Source organism: Geotrypetes seraphini, chromosome 10, assembly GCF_902459505.1.
Source record: "Geotrypetes seraphini chromosome 10, aGeoSer1.1, whole genome shotgun sequence".
NCBI lineage: Eukaryota > Metazoa > Chordata > Amphibia > Gymnophiona > Dermophiidae > Geotrypetes > Geotrypetes seraphini.
Genome location: NC_047093.1, coordinates 25,628,949 through 25,652,149, shown reverse-complemented (window position 1 = coordinate 25,652,149; position 23,201 = coordinate 25,628,949). Strand labels below are relative to the sequence as shown.

The 23,201-nt window shown below is 44.2% G+C and overlaps 1 protein-coding gene across 8 annotated transcripts in view; it reads left to right on the top strand.

Annotated features, from left to right (window-relative positions):
* The window catches only part of CACNA1G (calcium voltage-gated channel subunit alpha1 G), a 574,606-nt gene that overhangs the window by 347,002 nt on the left and 204,403 nt on the right, over nt 1-23,201 (top strand). For all 8 annotated transcript variants that reach the window (XM_033960654.1, XM_033960655.1, XM_033960653.1 and 5 more), the window contains exons 5-8: nt 11,997-12,156; nt 14,701-14,992; nt 17,435-17,527; nt 20,559-21,366. In XM_033960654.1, coding sequence (XP_033816545.1) covers nt 11,997-12,156; nt 14,701-14,992; nt 17,435-17,527; nt 20,559-21,366 — 1,353 coding nt within the window. The remainder of the gene's footprint in view (nt 1-11,996; nt 12,157-14,700; nt 14,993-17,434; nt 17,528-20,558; nt 21,367-23,201) is intronic.

Below are 23,201 nucleotides of genomic sequence, written 5' to 3'. Positions count from 1 at the left end.
ATTATTGGTTAATCCTGCCCTACTCCCAGCTATTTTTAAATACTTTGTACAACGCTTTGCACTTTTGGATAAGCATTTAATCAAAACTTAAATAAATTATGAAACTATGAAACTCTGGATGGCTATATCCCTCATCTGGGTTAATTCCTCAATCAACTGTCCCAGTGAGTGAATTGTAAATATTAAAAAGGACAAGAATAATATTGAAAATGGGACCACGAAGGGTTAATTTATTTATGGTTTGAAAAATTTACGAACATGTGGGCCCTTACTATCGAGAATTGCACTGGCTCCCAATGGAAGCCCGAGTCAAATTTAAGTTTGGTTGTCTTTGTTATAAAGGTGCTCTTTGGCGTGGCAAATTATTCTCCTTGGTTTAATCTCTTTAATTTTCCATCAATCAAAGGTTGTCATTAGAAAAAAAACGTCTTCAGTCTTTACTTTCCTACCAGGTGGCTTACTGGGATAAGGAACTAAAACCTCTGTTGTTGAGCTCTGATTGTTATCGTCATTTTCGAAAGCAACTGAAAACACATCTGTTTGCTAACTAATCAACTTTTCCCCACTTATATTGTCTTTTTAATATTTGTTAACTGCATTGAACGTTCTGGTTATGCGGTATAGAAATGACTTATTATGCTTGTGTGTTATGTAATCATTTCAAAAGCAGATGAAATCTTCCGCCCAATGTGTGGCGGCGGCCAAAAAAGCAAACAGGATGCTAGGAACTATTAAAAAATGAGATGGTTAACAAGACTAAGAATGTCATAATCCCCCTGTATCGCTCCATGGTGCGACCTCGTTTGAAGTATTGCGTTCAATTCTGTTATCAATTCTGTAATTCTATTATCTCAAGATATAGTGGCGCTAGAAAAGGTTCAAAGAAGAGCGACCAAGATGAAAAAGGGGATGGAACTCCTCTCGTATGAGGAAAGACTAAAACGGTTAGGGCTCTTCAGCTTGGAAAAGAGATGATGAGGGGAGATATGATTGAAGTCTACAAAATCCTGAGAGGAGTAGAACAGCTACAAGCGGATCGATTTTTCGCTCCGTCAAAAATTGCAAAGCATAGGGGGACACTCGATGAAGTTACACGGAAATACTTTTAAAACCAATAGGAGGAAATTTTTTTCCCCCAAAGAAAATAGCTAAGCTCTGGAACGCGTTGCTAGAGGATGTGGTAAGAGCGGATAGCGTAGCTGGTTTTAAGAAAGGTTTGGACAAATTCCTGGAGGGAAAGTCCATAATCTGTTATTGAGAAAGACAAGGGGGAAGCCACTGCTTGCCCTGTATTGGTAGCATGGAATATTGCTACACTTTGGGTTTGGGCCAGGTACTAGTGACCTGGATTGGCCACTGTGAGAACAGGCGACTGGGCTTGATGGACCATTGGTCTGACCCAGTAAGGCTATTCTTATGTTCTTATGAATCTGGCTCCTGGCAGAATCTGCAAGCACTGTATAGAGGCAATGGTGAAACAATGCACAGGAATGAGGCATATGAAGTACCAGGCTCTGAAGAGAGCCATGCTGTGGATGATGGGGGTAGTGGTAATTGGGTTATAGAGGAAAAGGACTGGGTTCTAGGTAGAAGCAACCTCCTGCTAGCTAAAAATAAAGACCCCCCCCCATTCCATCTTGGCATCATAAAAACTTCCCCATGTCATATGTTTGATTTGATTTATTCGTTTTCACTGCCCCATTTCACAGATGTATTAAAAAAATTTACACTTAAAGGGACCCTGAGTTGCGCCTACGAAAACGCTCATCGCAAAATGCTTGAAAGTGTTTTGTCGTAATTTTCCCCTTTTCCATGCACTATCTGTATGTTGTTTAGTTTTTCTTAAATTTTTTTTTTGGGGGGGTATGTCACGGGTGGGGAACGGGCATGGAAATATTATTCAGATAGCGCTAACTGGATTATTTATTTAAAAGATTTCTTAACCGCCTATAACTAAGCGGTTTTACAAAAGACAATCACATAAAAAAAAACAAAACCCAACATACAACACGTTTTATACAGATAACAACAGGTCCTTCATATCAGTCATATTTTACAGCACTCGACAGCGCATCAATACAGAAACATTCATAACCCTAGGGAAAAAAAGCATTTATTGAAATGTTTCTTTAAATAATGTTGTTTTCAGAAGTTTCTTAAACTTCTTGAAAATCTACAAGAGATCTTAGTGGTCCAGTCAACCTATTCCACAGGCAATGTGGGGGCACTTAGACCCCGATTCTTTAAACGGCACCAGAGCTTAGGCACCCAGATCGGCCTATTTAGCTGATCTTGGCGCCTAACTTAATGTTTTTAATTGGCTTAATCAGCGCTGATAATTGAAAGCAACTTAAGAAAAACAATTTATTTGCTGGTAGATGCCAAGCACTTTGAAGTAGGCATCTACATAGAAACATAGAGTATGAAGGCAGAAAAGGGCCAACGGCCCAAGTCTGCCCACTCAAGAACCCTCCCTCCTTCGAGAATCCATCTTTTAAGCATTCCTCTGGAGCGACCCCACCTGTCTGTCGCATCGTCCCTTGAAATCGAGCGTGGTTCTGGCCTCGACTACCTGACGTGGAAGACCATTCCATCGATCAATTACCCTTTCGGTGAAGAAATACTTCCTGGTGTCCCCATGAAATCATCCCCCCCCTGAGTTTTAGCGGATGCCCTCTTGTCGCCGTGGGACCCGTAAGACAAAAAATTTCTTCCTGCACATCAATACGGCCTGTGATGTATTTGAATGTTTCTATCATGTTCCCGCTTTCTCTGCGCTCTTTGAGAGAATATAAGCGCAGCCTGCTCAAACGTTCTTCATATGGGAGATTTTTTAGTCCTGAGACCATCCTAGTGGCCATTCGCTGAATCGACTCCATTCTCTTCACATCCTTTTGATGATGTGGCCTCCAAAACTGAACACAGTACTCCGGGTGAGGTCTCACCATTGATCTGTACAATGGCAGTATAACTTCAGGTTTTCGACTGATAAAGCTCCTTCTGATGCAGCCCAGCCTTTGCTGATGCTTTTTCCACCTGATTCGCAGATTTCATATCTTCCCGGATGATTGCTCCCAAGTCCCGTTCTGCTACAGTTCTGGTTAGGTTTTCACCATTCAGGGTGTATGTTCTGCCTTTCCGCACCTACCACAGTAAATAGGCATGGTTAGGGGTGGATTTGGGACAGATTTGGGGCGTGGAAGGCACCTACCTTTGGGGCACTCATTTAGGTCAAGAAAGCCCTGGCCGAAATAGCAGTATGCCTAAGGGTTTAATGCCTTCTGGTGCCTAAGAATGGTTAGGCACCCGCTAGTCATGAGTTTGTAAACCGTGGCTAGTGGCTCATTCACAACCATGCCAAACAGCGCCTAGGACTTAGACGCCATTATGGAATCGGAGCCTTAGTACCCCCTAAATAGTAGGTGGTTAGGACTGCCACATTAATTATTTGCCGTTGCTGCACGCTAAGGGCCGCCTTAGCGCACAACCTCCAACTACAGATAACGAAAAGGTCTTCGTGTGCTGATGGGTTTAGCTCACAGAAAGTCCAGAGTTAAAACCCACTCAGTGGTGTAGTAAGGGGGGGGGCAGGGAGGTGGGGGGTGGTCCTCCCCGGGTGCCGTCTCGCTAGAGGCACCAGCCACCCTCCTCCTCTTTGCGCCCCTTGCCTTCCCCTGTGCCTTTTATACTTTTCTGGCGCGAGCAAAATTGGTGCCCGCATCGGCGCGCTCTCTGACGTCACTTCTGGGTCCCGTGCCTAGGAAGTGACGTCGAAGGGTGAGCCGACCCCCCAATGTGGGCATGCTGCTCGCGTCAAAGAAGTTTAAAAGGTGCGGGGAGCGAGAAGGGGCGCGCGCGGCACCACCGCCCCAGGTGCCTCTCACCCTCGCTGCACCGCTGAACCCGCTAAGTCCATTTTCTAACACATTTTAGTAAAAGAACCACCAAATTAATAATTATACAATATAAATATAGTAGAAACAGAAATATACTACTAGTCCTAACCGCAAGCTAACAAATACCTCTTTGAAATTAAACGGGTTAATTTACCCAATCAATTCTACCATCAAAATCCTTGGAGTCATCCTGGACCGGTGCCTGACTTTTGAAGACCACACCAACGCTCAGGTTAAAAAATGCTTTTGCACCCTCTGGAAACTCCGTACCATCAAACACTATTTTGACTTCCTCTCTTTTCGACTGCTGGTTCAATCTCTAATCTTAAACACCTTAGATTACTGCAATATCATATACTTGGGATCCTTTAAGAAAACCATCAAACGACTGAGAGTCATTCAGAATACTGCCGTCCATCTCATCTATGGTCTCAAAAAGTCGGATCATGTAAGCCTGTTTTACAGAAAACTACACTGGCTGCCGATGGAGGAAAGGGTCATCTTCAAGTTTGTCTGCCTCTGCTTCAAAACCATAACAGGTTCATCCCCAGTCTACCTGTCGCACCATTTCGTATTTCCAGGCTCCACTTGCACACGTAATGCCTATCTGTTCGCCTTCCCCTCCCCCTCCCTGAAGGGCTGTATCTACAAGAGATTCCTTGATAGATCACTGTCATTCCAAGCAGGCAAATGGAATAAATGTCTAACCATCCTCATTTCCAATTCACCCTCCTACCAATCCTTCAGGAAATCAATTAAAACCTATCTGTTTGATAAATTTCTCTGACTCCTTCCTGCCTCATCGTATCTCTGAAATGCTTCCGGATATACTTAATTACTCTCGGCTTACTAATGTAATTGAAAGTATTTTCTGTAGCATCGCTGTCTGTGTACAGTCTCTTCCTCTGTAAACCGCTCTGAACTGCTTATGGTATTGCGGTATACAAAATAAAGTTATTATTATATTATTATTATTATTATTACTATCTAATATGTATATAAACTTAATTCTATATTATTAAAATAAATGAATGGACACTACAACGGGGATTCACGGTAGCCATTTTGATGACGGCTCTGTACGGGGCAGGAGCATAGGACGATCGATCCTGTCCCGCGTCGCCTCTAGACCACCAAGGAAGGTCTGGGGAAGGGCCAGGACCCGCAGGAGGGAGGCAGGGATGGGTCAGAGCCGGCCCTGAAATTTATCCGTGATATTTCAATATTGGCGGGACGGCTCTGCCCCTAACCCCCCCGCGAATATCGAGGGTCAGCTCTACTTCAAACGGCATCTCTAAACTAAAAGTCCACGCTTTAAAATCAGAGTATTCATCAATTAAACCATAATATTGAACCAAAAGCCAAATTTTCCAGGCCTTTCTCAAAGGCAGATAGCTTCACCTGTCTCTTAGCTTACCAGTTAACTTGTTCTGTAAAAAAAAAAAAAAAAAAGGGACCCACATACAAGAAAACACTGTTCCGTGTAGATGTTAATCAACCTCTTGGCAATTGTTCCTTGTACGTGTTATCCAGAGATCCCTGACAAGTCCAGTAATTGCAATGGAGGTTTCTAAGAGGATCGTAACATTCCTCAAGGGCATACTCTTTCACTCTATTAGCTAACAAGGAACGCACCCTCTGTAAAATGCTTTATGCACAAGGCAAAGCCCTTCTTCTATGAAACTGTGCTAGTAGTTTCTAGCGCAGAAAGCTGTGCTGATTAGCCCATGCTGCTCCCGACGCTCTTAGGGGTCCTTTTATCAAGCTGCGGTAGGGGTTTAAAGTGCGTAATACCGCGCGTTAAACCGCCTGTCGCGCTAGCCGCTAACGCCTGCGTTGAGCAGGCGTTAGTTTTTTAGCCGGCCGCGGGGGTTAGCGCGTGATGAAATGTCTGACGCGCTAATCCCGCTAGCGCAGCTTGAAAAAAGGACCGCTTAGAGTTCCTAAAAGCATTTGGGAGCAGCGTGGACCGTTGAGCGCAGCTCCCCGTGCTAGGAACTGCTAGCGCAGTTTCGTAGAAGAGGGGGAAAGGATTTTGAATCGTATTCTCTGTACCGCTGGTAACCGATGAAAGATGTCCAATTATGACTGGAGTCAGTGGTGTGGCGAGGGTGAAAGGCGCCCGTGTCAGTTTCACCGCTTCCCCCGCCCTCTTCTCTAGCCCCCCATCCCTTCACGCTCCTTCCATGCCCTCCCTCAGTAATGTCCCTGGCACAAGCAGCAACCCCCCCCCCCCGACCCACTGTCGCACCTGCGTGGGCTTTCCCTCTGATGTCACTTCCTAGGCGCAGGTCCAGGAAGTGGCGTCAGAAGAAGAGATGACGCAGGCGCAACAGCAGGTCGGGGGTTGCTGCTCGCGCCAGGAACGTTACAGAGGTACGGGGGAAGGGAAGCGACGCACACGCGCACAGCAGTGGGGTGCGGGAAAGGAGCAAGGAGGCGGAGAGGACAGGTGCCGCGCCCCTACGACGACGGTGCTCGGGGCGGACTGCCCCCCACCCCCACCCCTTAACACCACCACTGACTGGAGTAACATGGTCCTGTCTCTTCACCCCAGTGACAATGTAAGTAGCAGTTGTTACTAGCTTTAATCGTTCAAGGACACTTGCGAAAGACCTTGGTGCAAGGAATTGCAATAGCCAAGCCTCGGTGGAATAACTGCATGTGCCACCCTGATTAGGAAAGGTTTTAGTTGGCAGGTCATCCGAAGCTGATAAGAACAAGATCTAACTGCACCATGGGAGTGGGACGTGGTTGCAACTGAACGGAAAGCTCAAGGATGGAAGAAGTTAACAGACACATTAGGGGAAAAAAAGAGGAAAATAGAGAAATAAAAAAGCAGAGAGAGAGGGAAAAGGGAAAAGGGAAAAGGAGAAGACAGAATGAAGCATTGCATGTTGTAAAGTTTCTACAATGGTTACAAAATGCAAATATAAGCAGCAGGGTTCCAAGTTTCAAGTTTATTCCACACTTGATATACACTAGTCTATCAAAGTGTATCTAGATGGTTTACAATACTAAAATTTAAAACAAAATATGGATAAAAATCAAGAAAAAGGGGAACATTTTATCATTAAAATATGTACGACAGACGAATCCGGGATCCAGGTTTAGGAAGGTGCAAAATACATCGGATTTTCCTTGCAGGGGCACCGCTGTTAAGAACATAAGAATAGCCTTACTGGGTCAGACCAATGGTCCAGCAAGCCCAAATAGCCCGTTCTCATGGTGGCCAATCCAGGTCACTAGTACCTGGCCCCAAATCCAAAGAGTAGCAACATTCCATGCTACCGATCCAGAGCAAGCAGTGGCTTCCCCCTGTCTTTGTCAATAACAGATTATGGACTTTTCCTCCAGGAACTTGTCCAAACCTTTCTTAAAACCAGCTACGCTATCCACTCTTAACACATCCTTTGGCAACGCGTTGCAGAGCTTAACTATTCTCTGAGTGAAAAAAAAATTTCCTCCTATTGGTTTTAAGAGTATTTCCCTGTAACTTCGAGTGTCCCCTAGTCTTCGTCATTTTTGATGGAGTGAAAAATCGATACACTTCACATACCATATTTAAGTACCAAGGAACGCAGTCTGTGACGAAGAAAATGTGGCAGAAACACAGAGAAATAGTTCCCGTTGCATGAGGCGCCACAGGCTTCATTTTAACCCTTTAATTGGCAGATGGTGAAACCGGCTGCTTTATGTAACTTGATATTGAACGAGAGCAATGGTGCCGAGTAAACGGGCATTTGGAGATGCAGATCTCCCCATAAGAGCCGTAGAAGACGCATGTTGGTTCCGAGCAACGGTGCCAAATAAAGGGTTAAAGACATTTCCTGTTCGCGTTACATCTTATGAACTCCAGAAGGAAGCTCTCTTTGGCAAGTAAATCAGAGATGGAGCTCACACTCCCCATACCCTGGCTTAGGCATGAAGTCCATTAGTGCCGTGGTATGCACAGAACTAACTCTTTCGGAGATATTGTCCCTTAGAAAAGTTAAAAGTTGAATTTTTTTCCACGCTACACAATACAAGCCTCACAGATGTCTCTTTTTTTCCACCTCTTAGAACACTCTGCTCTGTGTTGCTCTCTCTCCTGGGGTGCAGTCGCTTTGTTGCTTGTCAGCATTGACAAAACCTCGTGTGCCTGGTTAACTTTTACACAAGTTTGATGCGAGGAGGCTGGAGCCAGTGGCGGAACGAGGAAGGTTGGCACCCAGGGTGGTAGTTCAAGTTTGTTAAAAGATTTTTTTAGACTGCCTATTCAAATTTCTTAGCGGTTTACAATATAAAATTACATGAAAACACGTAAAATGAGGGATACTAAATAACATCCAAACATAAGAAACGGCTTTGATCGGAACATTCGTAACTTAAAACAAGGATAGTGGGGAAGAACTACAATAATTATAGAAAAGATAAAACATACACGGGTAAAACAATAGGTTAGTATTAAAACAGCAGTTAGTTTAAATTTTAAATTTTCATGTAAGCTATTTTCTACATGTGGCGGATCCGAGGATGCGTCCTTTGGTGTCTCACTACCCCATTTTTACGCCGGCCAGAAGGACATGGAGATGGGTCTGTAAAACAGCCAAATTGTCTTCTAGGGTGTCTTTATATTTGCCTATACAGGGCAATGGAGCTTTCCAGCCGGGCATGCAAAAGGCCACCTTTCTTAGGTGGCAAGCACAGGGTCTACAATATCTTTTTCACCTGTTTTCGGAGGAGGGGAGCCTGGTCACATTTGCCGAGCTGCAACGAACTTTTGACCTACAGGCTAATGATCTCTTCGCCTATTACCAGATCCGTCCGTCACTATGTTCAGTCCCTCCCAGTGGCTGCCCTTACTGAAGTCTGCAGGGAGGCGCTTTCGGAACTCTTCAGCCTTTCAGCCCAACAGAGGATTCCTCTACGATTTCATATTGTGGGGATCCGGGATTGCCAACCAAGTACGAATCTGGATATATTAGCGACAGCGTGGGCTGAGGACTTGCATTGCCAGTTGACTGCTCAACAGTTACAACGGGTCCTGAAGAACATTCAGAAGGTGTCACCCAATATTACTCACTGGGAAATGCAATTGAAAATTGTTCTTAGACTTTACATTCCACCGGAACGTGCAGCCCGGATGGGGATTACTGCGTCGCATTCTTGCCCGAAATGCAATCAGGCTCACGCATCTTTGAGTCGCATGTTTTGAGCCTGCCCCGCAATCCAACAGTTTTGGAGACATCTTGGCCTATATACCACATCGCTTTGGGGAAGGCGATGGCTTCCGCAACCGAGGGCGTTATTTGGATTTTATAATAGAGCCTCGCCCAAACCCAGGGGAATGTCAGCATTTATTTCCAGAGCCCTTTTGATGGGAAAAAAAAGCCATCCGCACCAACTGGCTCTCCCGTGATCCCCCGTCATATGCACAATGGAGATCCCTAATGATAGTGCACGCAACACTGGAGAGACGCATGGTGGGAGACTTGACTCTTTGCGGGAGCACTTCTGGCAGGACCTCACACCGCGTGCTCGCAGTAGACTTTTGAATCTTTAAGATTTTATTCCCACTCTCAGCTGTTGGACTGGCCATGGATTCTTGGGGAGGGGAGGGGAGGGGGGGGGGAATGGGAGGGGAACTGATTATATTGTTGAAAATGTTATTTCCTGAATGGTACTACTGTTTGCATTTGCTTCTTACTGCTGGAATAATAAAAATCATTTAAACATAAATTTTAAATTTTAGATTTTGCCCTTAGAAGGACAATTGTTAACCAAAGGCGTCTTGAAACAAAAATGTCTTTAGTTTAGCTTTAAATTGTTTTATATCGGATTCATAGCGCAGAGGATTAGGCAACGAGTTCCATAGAGTGGGGGCGGTGACCGCAAAGTTATTAGAGCGCAATGTGTTAATTGATTTTAAAGAGGGTATAACTAAGAGATTCTGAGAAGTTGAACGAAGAGATTTTGATGTGTTATACGGAATTAGGAGTCTGTTGATGAAATCTGGTTGATTATTTAGTTTCGTTGTGAGTGTTAAAAGTGAAATTTTGTAGCTAATTCTATGTTCTACTGGTAACCAATGTGCGTTGAACAAAAGGGGAGAAACGCGACCGTATTTTTATGCACCGCAAATGATCTTAATAGTGCCATGCCATGCTCCTCCCACTCTTCCCTGCAGCTTGAGCACCTCCCTTCCCACCCCCCACCCCCCGCCTACCTCTTGAAATGTTCACCGGCTTGAGCAGCACCTTCCACCTGCTGCTGGCGCCTCAGCTGTCTTCTGACGTCACATCTTTGTCCTGTGACCAGGAAGTGACGCCAGAAGGGAGCAGAGACCGGCGCGAGCAGCAAGTTAAAGAGACTGCTTGTGCCGGCGAACATTTTAAGGGTTAAACGGGGGGGAGGAGAGGTGCCGATGCCCCTTGCGAAGATGTCGCCCGAGGCAGTCTGCACCCTTCCCCCACTTACTATGCCGCTGGTTGGAGCTGTGAGAAGAAATAGAACTGAGCACTCTGAGGAGAAGATTCTCAAAACGTTAACGCTGTCCCTAAACTGTTTACTGACGGTTTAGCCTGTACGCATTGTAGCGGTGGATTATCAAAACGGATTATCTCTGTCAATAGCGAGCTTTCTAGCAATCTCCGACAATGACATGCAAATGGGCTCTTCAGCATTGAAATGAGCACTCCAGTGGATTCCTAAAAAAATGCCGAACCATTTTCTAAATGCAGCGTCGGCTTTTTGTGACAAAAATGAGCGGCTGGTCCAGGGGTGCCGGTCAGTGTCAGAGACTGTTAGAAAGCCTGTGTTGTGATGCAGCAGAAGAGATGCCCGTTCTCTCTCCCACTGCATCACAACACCCCTCCTCTGCAGCGGCAGCAGACACCCCCTCCGGAATAGCAGCAACACCCCCTGCAGCGTGAGAGATGCCTACTCTCCCCGCTGCCAAGTGACCTCCCCCCACCTCTGACGCCCCCATCCCTGTCTCCAATGCCCCCTCCCCTTTACCTCAACATAGATGCACAGAGAGCGCAGACTCCCTCCTCCTAGCTGGCCTGCCTGTGTCATCTAAAATGGGACTTCCCCTCCCCGGTGCATTTTGGGATGCACCTGAGAGGGGCCTGAGGCTCTGATTGGTCCAGGTTGTATAAGGCCCCTCACATGGGAGAGGCTTTATACAGCCTGGGCCAATCAGAGCCTGAGGCCCCTCCCCAGATGCCCCATGAAAGGGCCTAAGGCTCTGTTTGGCCCAGATTCCTAAGGCCCCTCCTATGGGGTGTCCGGGCCAATCAGAGCCTTAGACCTCTTCACAGTGCATCCGGGAAGGGGCCTGAGGCTCTGATTGGCCTAGGTTGTATAAGGCCTCTCCAATAGGAGGGGCCTTATACAATCTGGGCCAATCAGAGGCTCAGGCCCCTTCCCCAGGCCAATCAGAGCCTTAGACCCCTTCATGGTGAACCAGGGAGGGGCCTGAGGCTCTGATTGGCCCAGGTTGTATAAGGCCTCTCCCATAGGCCCATAGGGTAGGCATAAAGGATCACTGAGCCAAACAAACTGAATACATGATAAATTCATATCCTCAAAGTGGGAATTTCACTTTGAAATTCCTGCGTATATTACCTTACATGTATTTTGTACCTGGGAGTTTTCCTGTGAGAATTTGCTTGCAAGCCCCAAGGGCTATTTAAAATTTGCTTATCCTTTTGTTTGGCGTTAGCATGCATGCTGCGGTTATAGGTCTTTTTTAACATGTGTTCAAAAAAAAAAAAAAGTGATTGGTTTAGCATCCGCATTAATATTTACAGCTAGTTCAAATTATAATGAAATTGTGGTGAGGCTGCTGCAAAAATTTAGGTTCAGTCTGAAAATATTTTACTTATCAGAAGAAAGTCAATGACATGTTATTGAAATCCTATTCAAAAATATATTTCTCCTAGATTTTCCCTTCTTTGCAGAGGCGTTGAAAGGTCCTTTTCGGGTACATGAGTTAATTACAGTTCAAAATCTTGGGCCCTTTTCAGAGGAAAGAGGAATGAGTTTCCCAGCTACATCTGTTTCTGCCTTGGATAAATGTGGTCTGGTCTGACGTTTTTCCTTCCTGTTTTCAAGGTATGCGCATCCTGGTGACTTTGCTTCTTGACACACTGCCCATGTTGGGCAACGTCTTGCTACTTTGCTTCTTTGTCTTCTTCATCTTCGGTATCGTCGGGGTCCAGCTGTGGGCCGGACTGCTCAGGAACCGCTGTTTTCTTCCAGAGAACTTCAGCATGTAAGTCCAGACCTGGGCACAATAATAATAATAATAATAACTTTATTCTTGTATACCGCCATACCCAGTGAGTTCTAGGCGGTTCACATTAATTAGACATGGTTACATGCAATTAAGTATTAATTGAACAGATTTACGTAGAGTTAAGTGTTCAATTAGATAGGGATGCAGGCAACGAAGTAGATGAAATTGGGGGGAAGGATAGAATGGATCAGGGGGGTGGGGTGGGGTGAGATAAAAAGGGGGTGGGGCGGGGTTCTTTGGGGAGGGGGCACTTAAGTGTCGTGGAGTTGGAAGAGGTGTGTTTTGAGTAGTTTTCTAAAGCTGAGGTAGGTTGGAGCCTCGAGGATTGATTGGGCTATCCATGGGTTTAGTTTGGCGACCTGGAAGGCGAGGGTTTTGCCGAGGCAGCCATATTTACTTACTTGGTCCTCTCCAAGTAGAGACTGATAATGGGAATTGGATGCTAAAATCAGGGAGCACTGGGGTAGGGTTACCAGATTTTTCCACGGAAAAACCCAGACACATGGCCCAGCCTCATTCAGCCCCACCCCATTCTGCCTCCAGCCCCCCTCCCCCCCCCCCCCAAGCCTCGTCTTTCTTGTCCGACCTCTGGGCCGCGTCTAGAGGCCCATCAAGCATGCGCAGATGCATGTGACATCATCCACGCATGCTCAGAGGTCCTCCAGGCACAGCCGGGAGGTCAGGGCTTTTCAAAACCCAGACAAACTACCGGGTTTTGGAAAGTCCGCCTGGGCACCCAGACAGTCCTCTAAAAAGAGGACATGTCTGGGGTTTCCCAGAGGTCTGGAAACCCCACACTGTGGTAAACGATGTTCTAGCGTGCACTCACCAAAAATCTTTGGTTAGTTTTTGGACGGATTTTGAAAACTTTACAGATTTTGAAACCTGTTTTCGGTGTTTCATTCGTTAGTGCAGGTAAAACTTGATTAGCACACAGAAAACTAAAGGTATGTATGTTAATCAACTTTACAGAGCCTAATGTAGAGATTTTACATGCATAAAATTGATTTAATAAAGGCTCTTTGTGCTTATATAATTAGTAAACTGAGGCTCCCTTTTATCAAGCTGCTTAGGGCTTTTTATCGCCGACCGCTGCGGTAAAAGCTCTGACGTTTATAGGAATTCTTTGAACGGAGCTTTTACCACAGCGGCCAGTGATTTTTTAAAAAAAACCCTAACGCGGCTTGATAAAAGGGGGCCTGAATGTTCAATATAACATGTACATACTCATTTTTTCCTTTACCTCTATTCTCACTGTTTGATTTTTAAATGCAGTAGGATGTCCAGGGGGAAAATTTACCAAGGCCGTATCTGGATTTTCTGCTGTCCTAAGTTATCTGAATGATTATTAAGATAGACGGGAAATTAAATTATACATTTTGGTGGAATTCAGTTTGTCACATATATAAGATGGAAAAGATGATAGCGTTACAACAAGAGAATCTTCATAATTTTAAAAAAATATGGGGGCCATTGACTAATTACTCTAATAATCAGATATCTTAGCACATGGGTAGTATATATGTGGGGTTGGGGTGGGAAATGTATATCATATGGAATTAGGAATATTGATAAAAAGGGGGGTACTTATTTTAGCTTACAAGAATATTTAATTGTAAATACAAGTGATATGTGAAAATTGTTTTTATTATGTTTAATTCACTTGTTGTAAGAATCAAAAATGAATAAAGATTTACACACAAAAAAAAAGATAGACGGGAAAAATCCACTGCGCAAAGGATCATGGAGCCTTGAGCCAACTTACTTTGGTGGGACCCCCCTCCCCCCACTGCATCACTTCCTCCTCCCTTTTGTTTTGTCCTTTCATTACGAAAATGGCCTAGAATGAGACAAAAAAAAAAAATCATTGTTTCTGTATCAATTTTTAAAACAAAAAAACAACAACACAAGTGTGGATGTCAATATGTACTCATAGAAAAAAAAACATCCAAAAATTAACCCAGCACTGCATACAATGTTCAGAGTGTCAAATACAATACACCAAAAAATTGGAGAAAAGACCTTAAGTGTCTAATATGGGTAAAATCCAAGTTGTACACCCACATAGGCATATCTACTTCAATAAACGTTTTTTTGAAGCAGGGAGACACATCCTCGGTCTAAAAAAACTCCAGTATTTGGTAAAAATACTCAAAATACCAATTGTACTTGCAAATAAATGGCATTTGCATAAATATGGATGCAAAAAAACCCATGTCACACGTATCTGAAAACAGTCTTCACAGTGTTGGGCTGTAGAAGCAGGAAACCCGCAAAGTGGAGCAATGGCAGCCACTCAATCACCACCGCTTGCATCATGCTTCACCATGATTTCCGACAGGGCACCTGTCTCGCCAACGCTTCATCAGGGGAAATGGAGCGATACATGTCCGGCTTCAGCGCCCGTTGTTTTTAAAACACACATCCCCCTAAACTCCAGTTAAACGTGACACCGAAATGAGAACCAAAATACAAAACTGGACAAGATGAACTGAGACGATCTCTCCTTGTCCCTTTCAGACCTCTCTCACTGGAAATGGAAAACTACTACCAGACTGAAAATGAAGAAGAGAACCCCTTCATCTGCTCCCAGCCCCGGGAGAATGGCATGAGAATCTGCCGCAGCATCCCGATGCGCAGAGAGGAGGGGCTGGAGTGCACCCTAGATTACAATTTCTACAACAACACCAGCAACACATCCTGTGTCAACTGGAACCAGTATTACACGAATTGTTCTGCCGGGGAGCATAACCCCTTTAAAGGCGCAATCAATTTTGATAATATTGGATACGCCTGGATTGCAATATTTCAGGTAGGTGTGCAAGACGTATTCCTAGTGCTAGATTTATTTAGCACTAGAAAACAGATAGGCAATTAATATGCAATTATCTCCAAAGTGACAGAAAAGAAAAACCTGATCAAGCAAAGAGTAGAGTCCAAATAGACTTTAATTGAATACAATTCAAACTCTTCTTAATGACCTACAAATGCACTCACTCAACTGCCCCTCACTATCTTTCCTCACTTATCTCAACCAGAGATCCATGAAATCCCCAGACAAGAAAAGTAGGGAAAATTATTTTATTTTCAATTTAGTGATCAAAATGTGTCAGTTTTGAGAATTTATATCTGCTGTCTATATTTTACACTATATTTAATGGGATCCGGGGGGGGGGGGGGTTCCTGTCCCATTTTGAGGAAAAAAAAATAAATGGCCACGTTACCCATACCTCTAGCTGAAGTTGTTGTTTGTGGCGGTCAACAGTAATTATTTGTTAGGGCTGGAGATGATTAGCTTTCTGAAAACTGTCATTCAAGTGACATTATGCCATCATCAGCATATCTTTCAATCCTTAGTAATGATGTATGAAACTCAAATAATATAGTGAAAATTGTTGATTATCTTCAATGGCCCACCCTAATGTGTCTTATTGAGAAACAAAGGGGATACTTAGCAAACAAGTATGATAATGCAGGAAAAATCCTTGATGCTTCATATGTGTTGCACCAAGGTTGACCTATATTGAATATTATTGAATAAGAGTACCCAGGAAAGGGACTTGGGGGTAATGGTGGATATGACAATGAAGCCGATGGCACAGTGCGCAGCGGCCGCTAAGAGAGCAAATAGAATGCTAGGTGTAATCAAGAAGGGTATTACAGCCAGAACAAAAGAAGTTATCCTGCTGTTGTATCGGGCGATGGTGCGCCCGCATTTGGAGTACTGCGTACAATATTGGTCGCCGTACCTTAAGAAGGATATGGCGTTACTCGAGAAGGTTCAGAAGAGAGCGACACGTCTGATAAAAAGGATGGAAAACCTGTCATACGCTGAGAGACTGGAGAAACTGGGTCTCTTTTCCCTGGAGAAGAGGAGACTTAGAGGGGATATGATAGAGACTTACAAGATCATGAAGGGCATAGTGAGAATAGAGAGGGACAGAAAGAGAGAGAGAAAGGGAGACAGAGAGAAATAGAGAGAGATAGATAGAGAAAAATTGGGTCTCTTTTCCCTAGAGAAGAGGAGACTTAGAGGGGATATGATAGAGACTTATAAGATCATGAAGGGCATAGAGAGAGAGTAGAGGGACAGATTCTTCAAACTTTCGAAACATAAGAGAACAAGAGGGCATTCGGAAAAGTTGAAAGGGGACAGATTCAAAACGAATGCTAGGAAGTTCTCCTTTACCCAACGTGTGGTGGACACCTGGAATGCGCTTCCAGAGGACGTAATAGGGCAGAGTACGGTACTGGGGTTTAAGAAAGGATTGGACAATTTCCTGCTGGAAAAGGGGTTAGAGGGGTAGAGATAGAGGATTACTGCACAGGTCCTGGACCTGTTGGGCCGCCGCGTGAGCGGACTGCTGGGCGCGATGGACCTCAGGTCTGACCCAGCGGAGGCATTGCTTATGTTCTTATGTTATATTATATGTAATTTATAATCTACCTATTTTCCAAAAGAATACGGAGCAGATTACACAAGAGAGTCCTCTAACACTTGGAAGGAACAAATCTATAATTCAAATACAATTCACATCTAGATCAATACTTGAACCTATTAATACAATACACTTAGTATCAGGACAAAGATAAGATTTTAAAGCTTTATGAAACTGTAAGTATGATGGTAAGAGCCTAATTTGCAATGGGAGACTATTCCAAACTTTAGCACTCAAAAAAGTAAATATCTTCAGCAGATGTTTTTTAAATCTAATATTTTTAGCTGACAAGACTCCCAACTTTAATTTAGGGTTGACATGCTGGTTAGCCAGAGTTGATGTTGGTTATACTGATGACATTACTCTTCAGTAGATAAAGTTACAGAACAACCACCGCCCGAGATGGAGAGGAGCTGTTTCACCGTCTCTTGCACTCTTGTTTCCATTCTGTGCATAATACTGTGGTAGGGTTATCGTAAACCTCCAGAAAAAGAGGACGGATTGAGACATTCGGGTTTTACTTCCACTGAACGCAATGGAAGTAAGGAGGACGGATTGAGACATCCGGGTTTTACTTCCACTGAACGCAATGGAAGTAAGGAGGACGGATTGAGACATCCGGGTTTTACTTCCACTGAACGCAATGGAAGTAAGGAGGACAGATAGAGACATCTGGGTTTTATTTCCATTGAAAGCAATGACAGTAAAACCCAGATGTCTGAATCCATCCTCCTGTTGTTCTGGAGCCATATGGTAACCCTATGCTATGGTGTTGTGCATCCGAGCTCATGATTTTGTGATTTTGGTCCTTCTAGGTGATCACACTGGAGGGCTGGGTAGACATCATGTACTTTGTCATGGATGCCCATTCCTTTTACAATTTCATCTACTTCATTCTCTTGATCATAGTAAGTAATATTGAATAAGTCAATGTGGAGAGTTTGCATATGTGGGAGTTAATGTCCGATGAGTTAGCTCAGGGCAATAGAGCGTGGCAAGGCTCAAAAAAATGTGATGCAAATTTTAAGTCCAAAAAACTACTCAGAGTTTATGATCTTAATACAAAAACTCGTAAGTCACACTCCAAGCAACCAACCACTCTTGAAAAAAGTCTTAGGGCTCCTTTTACGAAGCCGCGTGACTTTTCATCATGCGCTAAGCCCCGCTCCCTCTTGCCCTGAACGTAGTCGGGGTGCTGCGGGTCAGGAGGGCTTGGGCTCCCTCCTGCCCTGATCATTGGGGGTGGGGGTGGGGAAGGGTGGATCGCGGCAGGGGAGATGAGCCATCTCTCCTGCCGTGATCATTGCTGTAGGGGGTAGGCAGGTTGCTGGGGCCGCTAAGATGATCGCAGCAGCCACGATCAGCTCAGCGGTTCCTTTTCGGCACTTATACTTGTTTTGACTTGGTCTAAGTCAAAACGTCTAAGTGCCGACTAGGCAACCTGCCTAAAGTTTTGGTTATGCCTGCTGCACGCCTAGGTCTAGGTCGGCCCACCTCCCGCCCACCGCCCGCCCTTTCCCCTCCTCTAAAAATGCCTCTTTTCTCTCTATGCGTTTAGAGGCAGGGGAAAGGCCTAAGCTAGTCTAAAACCAGCTTTGATTATGGGTACTTGGACGATCAGGCTTTTTTATCATCCAAGTAGCCAGTTAGACCACTTTTTAGATGTGTTTGTTTGTTTGTTTTTTAAATTATGAGTCTATAGTGTAAACAGATGAACAAACAAGTAATATAACATACTGCACTCTGCGCCAACAAATAATATACAGTTATTAAATCCCAACACCCATCCTCCCCCTCCCCTCCTGGATGTGCATAACAATCTTTCATAAATCAAAGGGAAATAATATTAATATTTCATAACTTGCAATATTTTGTTAATGGGCCCCAAATTTCCTTAAATAAAAGGTTTCTTGCTATTGAAAATAGCTCTCTTGTATAACCCATTTGGCCAGTTGGTTTCAAAATTACGTGGAAATCCGTTGGGGTTTAAGACTTTTTTCAAAGGTTGGTTGCTTGAAGGCGCTATTCAAGGCATGAATGTGATATCCTTAAACGTGGATGGGTTATATCAGGCTTAACTAGTATCTTCTGAAGGCTTGCTAATCAGGCTGATATATCCGAAAGATTTCTTTGTATAAGTGACCCGTGTGGGAAATTTTGTTGCACGACTAGAAAGCGTAGGAGGACTATTTTAAAGAGGGATTTTTCCAGGGGTGGTTATGTGTGGGAGGTTTATTTGGTGAAATATATGAATTTACCCAGATGCATATACTGGTTATTATTTTGGAGGGCTATACATGTCAGTAGTTATTTACAGAGATATATGTCTTGGTGATAATTTGCATGAATCTCAGTTTAGAAAGTTTCTTTGCATATGAATGTTTATAGATAGTTTCTTATAAGCTTCCACAAATATGGCAATAGTAGTAAATGTTTATACCAGTCCCAAAATGCTGAATAATTGGTAATATCACTAAACTGGACCAGTGAAAACAGATTCAAATGATAGCTTTACTTTTGTCATATTTCATGAGTGTGCCTCAGCCCCACCACTCCACCGCTGTACTATCTTGTGACTGCGTGGAGATTTATGTGGCACTTCATCATCGGCTGCTCATATTTCTTATTTCTTAGTTTTTTAGTATGAATGTAAAACCGTGAAAAATCCTTCATGCAATCATAACGATCTTACTCTTAACATAACTATGAGTCGGATGACCTGCGCGTACTCGGGAGAACCTTGATACAGTGTCGTTTGACGTGAAACATGTCGGGTTAGGACTCCCCAACGTTGGCTGACAGAGCTAAGTATCTGCATCACCTTTATACAGAGGATAATATCTTATGATTGCATGAAGGATTTTTCACGGTTTTACACTTATACTAAAAAACTAAGAAATAAGAAATATGAGCAGCCGATGATGAAGTGCCACATAAATCTCCACGCAGTCACAAGATAGTACAGGGGTGGAGTGGTGGGGCTGAGGCACACTCATGAAATATGACAAAAGTAAAGCTATCATTTGAATCTGTTTTCACTAGTCCAGTTTAGTGACATTACCAATTATAGATAGTTTCTTTGCACAATTATATGTATGGCATGTGTAGACAGTTCGTTAGCATGTGCAGTCTGCGTGTGTTATGCATTTTGTAGTTGTCACGTGGAAGCAATTTCTCTGCACAGTTGTCATGTATACTGTAATGGATTTTCTTGCATAAATGCGTGTGTACAGGAGATCTCCAGAAGAATTTCTTGTCACAACCGGTGAACGTAAAACACTGTGTTAGCACAAATTATTCTCTTCATAATGAATTTTTTAAGAACATAAAATGTGGAAAAGTAAGGCGCTGTTTTTATAATCCCTAGAGAATTATCTTCTTAATTTAATGAAAATAGAATTTAATGAATCCCTGTCTCGGAGAACGTGAAACATTCCTCGTTACACAAACTTTTAGACTGATACCGTTGAGCTGTTCACAAATCCCATTAACAGATAGCAGAATTTTCCATTAACACTAACAGAAAAAAAAGAAATTGGTAAGCCTACACAACGAGAGGAATATGCTCTCCCCAAAAGAGCATTCAATTACAGTATATCAACGCAAACTGTTTGCTTATAATTAAAATAAGTGTGCTTAAGATGTAACAACAAAGTACATGTTTCGTTCTCTTTCTGTGGAAGAATGTTCATTTGAAAAACATGGGTTCTCTTCCTTATAATGGGAGCAGAGTGTAGAAAAATGCTATGGAAGAGAGAGAGATGGGTCTTCTTCAGTCTCCGTAGAGTTAGGTGGGATGGTGACGAGTATCACTTCAGACAGGAGGTGAAGGATATGGGTGGAAGGTGGAGTAAATGAAGGTTGGGAGATGGAAAGATATTGAGAGATGGCAGAAATAAGTGTGTCCTAAACTAAAGGATTCCTTTTTCTTTCTCTTAGATTGGCTCATTTTTCATGATCAATCTCTGTTTGGTCGTCATAGCAACCCAGTTCTCTGAGACCAAGCAACGGGAGAGCCTTCTGATGAGGGAGCAGCGGGTCCGCTTCCTGTCTAATGCCAGTACCTTGGCCAGTTTCTCGGAACCAGGCAGCTGCTACGATGAACTTCTGAAATATTTGGTCTACATGGCTCGCAAGGCCAGCAAACAGTTTGTTCAGCTGTACGGAGTAATGAGTTCCAAAACTGGGCTCTTCCCTAGTCCTGTGAATAAGAGCAATCCGGAAACACAGACATGTAGGCATCGGCGGCGAAGGTCGTCTGTACACCATCTAATTCACCATCACCATCATCACCACCACCATTACCATGTGGGCAATGGGAATTTAAGAGCGCCACAAGCCAGTCCTGAGATCAGTGATGTGGAGACCAGCTCACTCCATAATGGCACCAACAGACTAATGCTGCCTTCACCGGGAACTCACCCTCACTCTTCCCCTAGAGCTTCTTCCAGTAACACGGAATCGGTTCACAGCATCTACCACGCAGATTGTCATTTCGAACCCATTCACCGCAAATATTCCCTTATGCAGCCTGGCCTCATTTTGCCCAGCTCAGAAGGACCTCCAAAGAATATTGTTGGCAGCAAGAACTACCCCACCTTGCATCCAAGTACCTCTCATGAGATGCAGAAAGATAAGAGCTCAGGAGATCCTTCTGTTAACTCTGGACACAACACATTAAGCAACCTGAACATCCCTCCAGGACCTTTTAGCACCATGCACAGGCTGTTAGAAACTCAGAGCACGGGTGAGTCTTTGGAAGAATCCTTTCAGATCAGTTACTGTAAAATGTGAATTTTTATTCTGTCACAGAAAAGTTGCTAGAGGCCTCAAGAAGGAGGCTTTCCTTTGCTTATCTAGGAGGGTGTTTTTCAGTGCAAAGCCCAGGGCCAATGGTGGCCCTTGGAGATCTCTGAGGCGGCATGCATCATCTTTCCAGCTTTTCTTTTCTTCAACTCTTTGCCTTTCTAATCAAACTCATGACTGAAAGGGTAAAATGGATGGGAGGACAAAGCATTTCGCAGTAGACAAAAAGAATACTTGTAGGCATGCTCACTTCCTTGAGCATACCCTCAATAAAAATGTTGAAGGTGGATTGGTAGGGTAGATGTTGACGACACGCACAAGTCAACAGTGTCACAGCATTGAAGAGTGGCTCTCCTTTAGCTCATCTGGATTCAAAGTGGCTCCAGCCGGTGGTATAGTGAGGGAGGGAGGGAGGTGCCAGGGGCAGTGGTGCCCCTACTCTTCCTTACCACTTGGAAACCCTCCCACCCACCACGTACCTCTTGACATGTTCACCGGCACGAGCAGCATTTTCTGCCTGTTGCTCGTACTGACCTCGGCTCCCTTTTGACATCACATCTGGTCCCGTGACCTGGAAGTGATGTCAGAAAGGAGCTGAAGCTGGTGCAAGTGGAAGATGCTGCTTGCACTGGCAAACATTTAAAGAAGTATGCAGGGGGTGAAAAGGAGAAGAGACACCGGCACCCCCGCAAAGATAGCACCTGGGGCAGTCCACCCCCCCTTACTCATCACTGATTCCAATTTAAAAATTAGTGAAGACCACTGATCTAGGATGATGAATCCAAAGTGCAGTTAGGGAACAATTCAATAAAGTTTGCCAACAGTTGGGCACCAAAATTCTGGTGCTAAGTGCGGATTCTGTAATGGCAGCTGGACAACCAGATTCCCTTCTAGAATACTAGCGTAAGTTGGCATTTAGTAAGGTTAACAGACATCCGGATTTCCCCGGACAGCTTTTCAAAACCCGGCACTTTGTCTGGATTTTAAAAAGCTTCTGGCAATGAGTGACGTCGGGACGGCATTCATGAGGGCATGGATGCAACACGGTGACGCACGTGCATGCATGTGATGTCATCACGTCACACCAGCACATGAGCGAATGCCATCTGACGTCGCTCGTGCAGGTTGAGGTGGGCGGGGTATGGGGGCAGGGCGGAGGCGAGCCTGGGGGCAGAACATGGCCTGGTCAGCCAGAACGGGGCAGGCCCGGGGGTGGGGCCATGGGTCCCTAGCATTTAGGCACCAACATTTAGGCCTGCCCATTTGTGCCATGTCTATGGTAGGCATAAATTCATGCACCTAGATATGACACACTTGGGCACATAAATGTGGGAAATGCCCATGACCGCATCCGTGTGAAATATCCCCCCCTTTGCATTTGTGTGCTATGCAGGTTATGCGTTAAAATTGTAGAATACCACTTAGCACACAACTAATATGTGCAAATCTGAATTCTATAATCTGAGCGCACAAATGATGCTTACGAGTACGCGCTCACGTTTTCAAGCGAGGAGATCAGTGGTTCTGATTTGATAGACTGTTTAATATAGTAGCACCTGAGATACTCTGAAAAAGTGTGAGCAAAATCCAAATAAATAAATAAACGAGCAACCTTTTTTATTTTTATTGATTTAGTTATTGAGGGGGGGAGGAGAGTTAGCTCACACCTTTTCATTGGTAGCTGAAGGGAAGTTACTTTCAAGTTCAATGGGTATTTTCCTGTCTCCAGAAGCTATCTAGTTTTATATTTGTGTCAATGGAGGGGTAAGTGACATG